A 9,494-nucleotide genomic window follows, 5' to 3' on the forward strand; every position below is an offset into this window, starting at 1 on the left:
TTAAAAGCTAGGAAAAAGAACATAAACAATTAATAAAAAAAATTAGACAAAAAAATAATTAAAAAGTAGCCTTCACCATATTTTTAAATTTGGTGAAGTTTTAATTGGTTTCGAAATCAAATAAAAGCTATAACAATTTTTGAAATTTGTTGAATTCCTTAATCGTATTTCGAAATCTGGTGAGACTTTATCTAGATTTCAAAATCTGACGAGACCTTAATTGGCTTTTGAAATCTGGTTAAGCCGGTTAAAACTTCAACAAATTTCAAAATTCGATTAAAACCTCGTAAGATTTCAAAACTCTCATTCTTCACTAATTTTTCATATGCCTTTCAAACAACTAATAAAACAGAACACACAATTCATATATTATGCAAATTTTGAATAAATGTAAATGAAAACCAAATACCTGTGCATGACTAATGAAGAAGTGACCAAGAAACAATGAGCAAAGCTTTCCTTTCTCTTTCTCCAGTGACCACGAAACCCCTCTTCAAGTAGCCCTTCAACCTTCCTTGTGCAACCTTTGTTCAGTGTAGAAGAAATGAAAAGAACTATCCAAAAAAGTGTGTAATGGGACAAATATGAAGATGAAGAAAGATGTGTCGAAACAAGTGTGCAATGAGGAATAAGAAAGGGATTGGAGCGCCACGACTCTAGAGTTTCAAATTTGAAATTTGTGAGTGTGTCCTGGTGGGTGGGTGTGTGAGTTTATAGGAGAGATAAGAGGTTAAATTTTTGGCAGTTGTTCCCTACACCACCACACCCTTCTCCCTACACCACTCCAATTTTTCTTAATTCTAAAAGTAACCTTAGGTAAATATTTACTTTTATCTTACTTTTTTACCTTTTCTTCAAAACCAAATGCCTTCCCATTTTCACTCCCCTACCGCACCACACCCCACCCCCACGTTTCATTTTCTTAATTCTCTTTCCCTCTTCCTTCTCTCTTCCTCTTCCTTTTACTTTTTAAATTTTTCTTCAAACCCTAATCTCTTCTCCTTTTCACTCCACAGCAGCACCACACCCCACTCCCACATTTCATCTTTTTAATTCTCTCTTTCCCTTTTCCTTTTCTCCTCCTCTTCCTTCCTCAGATACGCTTCTCTGGGTGCTTCTTTTGGTCTCATCAACACTTCGAAATCGAGGTATGTGCTGCTATGTATGTTGTGTGCGAAAGAGAGAAAGCATTGGAGACCTCAACGAAAATGGGTCTTCAACGGATATCGAGATCCGTTGAAGGTATTACGATTTCCTGCAGATGATGATATGAAATGAAAGGCTGGTCATGAAAAGGATTGGTGAGAAATTGTTTGGGTATACGATTATGAAATGATATGCAGTAAATATATACCACAACCATCTTTTGCCTTTAAAATGTATTGTTGGAGAGATTTGTCAAGAGCAAACATGAATTCAGGAAGCAGAACTGTATGCATGGGTATTATTGGCAACACAAAGAACGCTTCCGGGGAGTAATCTATGATTCCTAGAATTTCAAGAGCGGAAGGAGCAAAACGTTCTTTATTCTATGAGAGATGTGGAAACACTTTATCCTCTTCTCTAGCTACATTCTTGTTGTTCCGTGGATCCAGTTTCTATTTCTAACAAAACTAGGTTTAAAAATTGCATAAGCATTCATCATTAAATCATGAATAAATCAACAGGTTAAATGATTTCTCATTGTGGTTTAATCAGTCATATATATTAAATTTATTGAATTTTATAATAATTACTTTAGAGTTACACTTGACATAATTAATCTAAAAATCTTAAAAACTCCATGAAAACTAGCCTCAAGAAAGAAAATGAGTGTTTGTGCTTGGGGAGAGAAGTTTGAAGGACGGATATCGACATCCGTTTCTTCTTCAACATATGTTGATATCCGTACACGAATGTTGACGTCCGTTTATTCATTCGTTTATATATTGTTGAAAGGCAAAAGATGAATTGGAAGGTGCAAGAAGCAGTGTGTGGTAGTGGAGGGAGTAACTCCCTAAATTTTTTTACTTAATTTAATTTGTTTATATCAAAATAAGTTGTAGAATTTTTTAAAAAATTGGAAGTGCAGAAGAAGCTTTTGGAGGTGCATTGAGAAGCATCCCAATTGCCACTTGATAGACAGAAACAAAGCCCAAATAAAGATGAATTAGAAGGCCCAATTTTGATACTTGCTCCCTACTCCTTCTCTCTCTTTCTGTCTCACAACTTCAGCACAGCACACTCTTCATAATCGAACAACATCGTTACTCCTGCGACCTCTCTCACTTTCTCTTTCTCTCTCCCTCAGGTTTGTTCACCTTACTCAAAATTTTCACTGTTTTCTTGCTCATTTCCCTTCCTTTCTTTTCTCCTCACAGGTGCACACATTCTAATTTTTGTGACAATTATTCTTTTCTCTCTTTTACTAGGGCTGGTATGAAAAGCCACCATTCAACTGTTTCTAATTTTCAATTTTCAATTTTCAATAACAAGTTAATAAAATGATTGATTTGCTTTGTGATTGTAGCTTGCGAGTGAGGTTGTTAGTGCAGATTATCCCGCGATTTATCATGGGGGATAGTCAATATTCGTTTTCACTCACCACATTTAGGTATGTCTATTGCTGATAACTTCTAATTTAATTTATTTATTTTTTTGTTTATGAAGATAATTTTATGATGTGTATTTCTAATGATTCTGTTGTGTTGTGGAACAGCCCTTCTGGAAAGCTTGTTCAGATTGAGCATGCTTTGACGGCTGTTGGGTCTGGGCAAACATCTTTGGGAATTAAAGGTGATTTGTTATCTCTGCCTCTGGACTGGATCTGTTTATGGCCCTCACTTTAGCTCTTCAATTTGAAATTCATTATTTTTTGGAGCACCTTTCACTTATGTTATAAGGGGTGGGGAAGCAAATAAAGGCTTATACTTGAGTATAGGGGCTGTGACATGATGAAGGAATTTAAGTTCAGTTCTGTGAGAATACTGCTATCTGAAATGTCGAATTCTTTTGGCTGAGTAGGCTTTAGAGGAACCTAGAGTTAGATATTTCACTTTTTTTTATTTCTCTTAATTTGGAGAAAACTTATTTTACATTTTCGGGTCCATTTTGGTTGCTAAAATCTGTCTGTTATTGTTTGTGCTATTTACTCTCGTATTCCGTGGATTCTTCTGTTGTCTTGTAGGCTTGGATCCTGTAATATAAGCTGTATATTTTGCTAGTTGTAAATGAATATCTGATATTTGATTTTTGCAGCTGCAAATGGTGTTGTCATCGCTACCGAGAAGAAATTGCCATCTATTTTGGTTGATGAAGCATCAGTGAGTTTATTTCCATTACTGGATCCATTTTTGTTCACTATTCATGGAAATTTTTTATAAAATTGTCCTATGCAAATATCCAACGTTTTAATATCCTTCTGGGTGTCCCTGTTGTGTGTTTTACACATGGGTTTAACACCTTCAGTGATTCATATCCAAATATAAGCTACATTGCTTGATAGTTCATCGTTGAAAATATAAATTGAAGATGAACACCGTTTTGTCCATTTAACTCAAACACTGACGCCCCCCACTCCCACACACACATCTCCAATACCCAGTTTGTTATCTCTGTTTACAATTTATTTTTCATATTCATGGTGACTAAATAATATGCTTTTACTGGATATTGTACTTAGTAGCTTTCAACAATCACATGACTGCTTCATGCAGAGCAATTTAGTGTGTTTGGTTTGCAGTTGCTAACCTGCAACCGTCCGTTCAACATAAAAGAGATAAATTGTTGCTTCCTCTTTTTATGCTTTGGGTGTGTTAACACACCCATATTCTCTTAACACTGTCACTTCCTTATCCTCTAAGTACTCTAAGTATAATATATAGCTCTGTTTTGTTTTACTTTTCTGTGAAAATATTTGCATAGTGGAATGGTGTTCTTGCTATATCATAGTTAAGCATGTGTCAAAGTCTGACTATTGATAAATGAATCTGTTATGTAGTTTTTGCAAGCAATGTGTCAATATAAATTAAAAAAAGTGAAGTTACTTAATTCATGATGTATTATGTGCATTTACACTCCGTTGTACTTAATTGCAGGTCCAGAAAATTCAGTTATTAACACCAAATATTGGTGTCGTATATAGGTTTGTTTCTTTGCACGTATTTAAATAGTTTGGAGTTAAATATATTTTGTAACATCAATAATTAATTGTATATTGATGGTGGTTACATGTTTAAATATACTAAAAATATGATAAAAAGAGCTTAAGGGACACCAAAAAGTACAAGGAAAAGGCGATATCTGGGTAATTAATGCTAATAAGTAAACATCTCATTTGTACAACATACACTAGTTTTCCAATACAACTACATATATTCAATACCTACTCTAACACATAATCATGCAACACATTAGCTTTGAATGTGTTCTTAAACATGAGGTGCTATTGAATTTACCTACACATAACGTGGGAGACAATAATAACATGGCATAACTATTTTGGTGAAATGTTTTTCTTAAGTATGTATGAAATAGAAATTGAAAAGGCACATTTAAACTGATTAAGGACTTACTAGATGAGAAATCAAGAAAAAATGTTGTTTTGGTTGTAAGCAGCTAACTATTACTTGTAATACTGACTTAAACAGCCAGAAGTATTAGTAAAGCATAGCTGAATGTAGCAGACTGTTAATCCACATTGTTTTAATGTAATGGTGGACTACTGTAGGTTTTCAATAGATTGTCTAATTAAAAGAATTTTACTGGATTCAATCTGCAAGACTTTTGACTATTAACCTTCTTTTTTGTCAGGGAGGACACGAGGGGTTTATTAAATGTTCACTTTTTAAATATATTTGGGGACATTTTAAAATGAAATATAGAAAACGTAAAAATTCACTTTCTGTGCACGTTTCACATTTTCTAAGAATACTGTTGAAATAATTAATTTTATGATGTTTAGTATGTGTTTGAAACTTCATAAGCAGGCTTGTTGCACCTTTTTCTATTTCTGTTGATCTTTAGTAAATGGAAATAATTATTTGTCCTTGACTTTTATTACAAATATTTTATTACTTGACCTAAATTTGGTTTTTGCTCAGTGGCATGGGTCCCGATTTTCGAGTTTTGGTTCGAAAAAGCAGGAAACAGGCCGAGCAGTATCACCGATTATATAAAGTACGGTATACAAGATTCTATTCCAACACATTTTTCTTTCTTAGTATGAGTTCTTGTTCTGCATATACTTAGTTAAGATATAATTCAGTTATAGTGTGCTTCACTTTCAAACCCGACATTTTAATGAATTATAATCATAGGGATTGTTACTTGGTTACACATCTGTAGGTGGTTTGCGTCTTTTTTCATGCAATGAATGTTTTATTTACTACATGAATAATTCTAGAATCTTTTATTTTTTGTATACATTGAGAAGGGAAAAAATAATTCTAATATAAGGATTTTTTTCCAGGAATAATATTAAATAAAATCCTCTGTATGATTAAGATGGTCAAACTACTACAGTCAGTGCAATGCCTTAGCTAGTTATGATGAAAGTATGTCTAGGAGGAGAAACAGAGGACGGATTCCATCTATAATTGTTTTGATTGCATAAATTCATCTATTATAATAGGATTAACCAAAACTAGCCACTAATACCCTAAGATTGGAGAACTGTTACTATTAAATTCAGTGTTACATTCAAGTTCTAACGTAAATTTTGTTCTTAATAATGCCCATTTATTGAAGATTTTGTGTAGACTAGTAAAGAGAAATGTTTCTAGTGACACCTTTTGCCAAATAGTTAATGATTGAGGACCTGGATTGACATTAGAGAAAAATTAGTTCAGCATTTTTTTATGTTCTAGTCTACTACATTTTTCCAGTAAGTGAGTCTTAGAATTCTGTATTTTATAAGCCTGAATATCTTGAATTATTAGTGGTGTGTAACCTTCCATCGGTGAGTTTTGTAATTCTTGTTTGAAGGTTGTAATTCCTGTTACTGCTGATTTTCATATAATAATAATTAGCTTTTCCATAAAACACCTGTCTTTTTTTTGTTTGATAGTTTTGAGTACTAAGTTATTGATGAAGTTTGTCTCAGACAAAAATATAATTATTCCCTATTTATGATCTTGATGAATATTATACATATGCTTTTCTGTCTCTTTCTCTTTGCTTTTGATATTTTATGTTGGATCATCTGTGAATTGTGGGCTATATTTGATAATATGATCAAAATTTGCAGGAACCAATTCCTGTGACTCAACTTGTCAGGGAAGTTGCTGCTGTAATGCAGGAGTTTACTCAGTCTGGGTAATTATTTCCTTGTAAACTGTACTCTTACCACTGCAATTTACCTCGTCAACTCAGTATATAAGTTTATTTTATGCATGTATATAAATCATTTACAACTTGGTATCCTAAATGAGTGATTTCTAGCTCTGATTTTTTGTTTTTTCTTCCTTCTCCCCTCGTCAGAATTTCTTAGCTACAGATTCTCATTAACTTTAAGACGTTTATTTTACAGTAAACTCAAATTTTCAGAATTCTCAATTCCAGTGTTGTGGGGGATTAATTGTTGTAATTAAATGTGGAAGAACTGGTATGCCAAAATCTCTATTGTCATTAGCTTCTGGAAGCCAGGAGCATAATTATAAATTATAACACTTTGGATATTGGAAGCTTGGAATAAGTACAAGTGTAAATGCCTAAAACAGCTTTATCTTTACTAAAAGAACCAGCATGGATTAATCTTTACAGAGCTTTGTTTTCTTTTCCTCTGGAGACATATGTTAGATAAATTGGTAACATTGTGATCCATATAGAAATTTCATGTAAAAATTAGGCATATTTTTGCAGTGGAGGAATCCTTGATAAGCAGCTTTCTAAATGCACAAAACTTAGTTTGATCCTCTGATTGTCTCTCTGTATGCACCCAACTACATTTACTTACCATTTCTACCCTTTATAATGCTTTTAATTCTGACATTTCTGTTTTGGTTCCGATAGTGGTGTTAGGCCTTTTGGAGTGTCGCTTCTAGTTGCTGGGTTTGATGATAATGGGCCACAATTATACCAGGTCTGTTGATATTCTTTTTCTGATGTAACTCTTTACGTATTAACATTTACAACCTGGTAAATGACCATCGCTTGCATGTAGCAAGTCTAGACAGAACCTCACTCGATGGTGAAATGAATGAGTGCTCCTTAGATTCTTTGAAGATATTTGATCATGAAAATTTTTGTATTCAAGTGCATAAATTTTTTACTACACCTGAATTAGTTTCTCTTCAAATAATTGAAAGTTGCTCACTGATTATGAGTGTTCAATTTCAAATATGAGCATTGGTTGTCTATATTGCTACAATTCTGAACTCGTTCTAAATTACTGTGAATTTTAAGGAAATAAATAATTTAAGGTCGTGAATTGATGTAATTTTTTCTCTAGGTAGATCCGTCAGGTTCATATTTTTCTTGGAAAGCTTCTGCAATGGGGAAAAATGTATCTAATGCAAAGACTTTTCTTGAGAAGAGGTAAGCTTTTCATCAAAATACTCAAAGCAAAAAATGTGTGGAATGCATCTATATTTGTTTTTGGACTGCATAATGATTAATATCTGTAGAGATACTCAAGTCACATAATGAGAGCTAAGAAATCCTTTAAATATGCTGAAATGGCTGAGGGTAGCTACTGATATCTTAAAAGGACTTCTAAACCGTAGTAGCTGAAGTCTTGGGAATGCACGCTTGAGAAGTTATATATATATCATTTGTATGGCTGACTTGATTGTCCACTTATAGGTACACAGATGATATGGAGCTTGATGATGCAGTCCACACAGCAATATTGACTCTGAAGGAAGGGTAGGAGAACATAATATACAAGTTTATGCACTAAAATTTGAAAACCATAGTGAAAATGACATGTTTAACGATTACTGTTGATTAGGAGGTGCAATAGTTATTTTACCTTTTTGCGTCATTTTCATCTCTTTTTGGTCCAATGTTATTCTGCTACAACAAATAGCAGTGCATAATAGCTTGTGTCTCATAATTATAGTTTGGAGGAGGAAAACCCATCTAAGATTGGCTTATTGGTCTTGACTTGACTTGACAATTACCTACGGCACATTCCTCCAAACCATCATCATGTCTTTTTTATTATTGCAAGTTATCTACGAAGTTTATTGCATTAAAAACATTGATAGTTTTCATTCTATTGTTTTTTATTGCGATATGCTCTATATTCATGTGATCTTTGTTTAGTCTTTTGAAATGTTCCGTTAGGCAGGGAAATATTGAGAGAAAGTGGAATGTGTATTAAGGAAGGAGATTCAAAAATAAAAGGTAGTTGTGTAGTTAGTTGTTTTGGGGGAGAGCTTTCTGAGAAAGTCTTTATATTGTTTCCTTTAGGAAGGAGTTAGGGTAGTTTTTGAAAATGGAGTCTTTGGCTGTGTGACCAGGGAATACCCTGTGTGAAAGGAAGTACCTTTTTTTGTGTTCTTTCAAACAAACATGCGATCTTTGTTTAGTCTTTTGAAACGTTCCGTTAGGCAAGGAAATAATGAGAGAAAATGGAATGTGTATTATGGAAGGAGATTCAAAAATAAAAGGTAGCTGTGTAGTTAGTTGTTTTGGGGGGAGAGCTTTCTGAGAAAGTCTTTATATTGTTGCCTTTAGGGAGGAGTTAGGGTAGCTTTTGAAAATGGTGTCTTTGGCTGTGTAACCAGGGAATACCCTGTGTGAAAGGAAGTACCTTCCTTTGCATGCGGAAGTTGTTTGGTTTGTGTTCTTTATTTCTTAACGAAGAACCTAAAACATTCTCAACTTTTCTCTTCTGCTTTCTTTTGTGGGTGTTTCTCAGGTTTGAGGGACAGATCTCAGGGAAAAATATTGAAATTGGCATAATTGGTGCTGATAAAAAGTTCAGGTGCGTATGTGTTCCTAAAATATTACCTAGTTTGCTTTTCACCTTCCATATTATGTTATATGAACCTTGCTTCCTCTTGTTACTGTAATCCAATTGAGTTGATTTTTGGGATTTTGGTCTGTTCCGTCTCAATTGATAAATTACGAGTACTTCAAAGTACATGGAAATTGCATCACAAAAACGAGGCTTCCAATCCAAGTTATCTGCATCTCAACCTATCTGGACCTCAGACTTATCATCCTTGTATACTTCAATTATTTAACTGGTTAACTTAATAATAGTGTGTTTATGGTGCAGGGTATTGACACCAGCTGAAATTGATGACTATTTGGCTGAAGTAGAATAGTGTGCAATGGAAAAATGCTGCGTTCTTGAAGTTGATGTTTGCTTCAAAGTTGAGTTTAATTTGTAGCTTAATACTGGCTGTGATGACAATAGTGAATTTGCGATATACTTGTAGTTGTGACCAGGAACAAGCCTTGAGATAAACCTTTTTCCTAAGTCGTCAACATTATCAAACATAGTATGTCTAGACGATGCGGCAATGATTTTCTTAATGAAGATTCCTGATTTATTATTTTTT

General features: G+C 33.8%; 1 protein-coding gene across 3 annotated transcripts; it reads left to right on the forward strand.

Annotated features, from left to right (window-relative positions):
* The first annotated feature begins 2,172 nt into the window (after positions 1-2,172).
* On the forward strand, positions 2,173-9,494 carry LOC124823632 (proteasome subunit alpha type-2-A). 3 transcript variants are annotated; one of them, XM_088094380.1, is made up of 13 exons: positions 2,231-2,290; positions 2,361-2,416; positions 2,510-2,593; positions 2,699-2,775; positions 3,238-3,302; positions 4,077-4,123; positions 5,082-5,157; positions 6,227-6,294; positions 6,991-7,060; positions 7,430-7,515; positions 7,783-7,845; positions 8,846-8,911; positions 9,209-9,494. In XM_088094380.1, exons 3-13 carry the CDS (start codon positions 2,553-2,555, stop codon positions 9,255-9,257), a joined length of 708 nt encoding a protein of 235 aa, XP_087950506.1. In that variant the 5' UTR covers positions 2,231-2,290; positions 2,361-2,416; positions 2,510-2,552; the 3' UTR covers positions 9,258-9,494. The 3 variants fall into 3 exon arrangements, with proteins under 3 accessions (XP_047151845.1, XP_087950507.1, XP_087950506.1); XM_047295889.2 differs by lacking the exon at positions 2,361-2,416 and having other exon boundaries at positions 2,173-2,290; XM_088094381.1 differs by lacking the exons at positions 2,361-2,416; positions 4,077-4,123; positions 5,082-5,157 and having other exon boundaries at positions 2,173-2,290.

This window comes from Vigna umbellata, chromosome 7 (assembly GCF_029865625.1).
Source record: "Vigna umbellata cultivar VRB3 chromosome 7, Vumbellata_1.0, whole genome shotgun sequence".
Classification (NCBI taxonomy): domain Eukaryota; kingdom Viridiplantae; phylum Streptophyta; class Magnoliopsida; order Fabales; family Fabaceae; genus Vigna; species Vigna umbellata.

Coding starts and splice junctions, on each gene's coding strand:
- LOC124823632 (XM_047295889.2), top strand. CDS start 2,553: ATGGGGGATAGTCAATATTCGTTTTCACTCACCACATTTAG. Junction 2,594..2,698: donor TTTTCACTCACCACATTTAG/GTATGTCTATTG, acceptor GTTGTGGAACAG/CCCTTCTGGAAAGCTTGTTC. Junction 7,061..7,429: donor ATGGGCCACAATTATACCAG/GTCTGTTGATAT, acceptor TTTTTTCTCTAG/GTAGATCCGTCAGGTTCATA.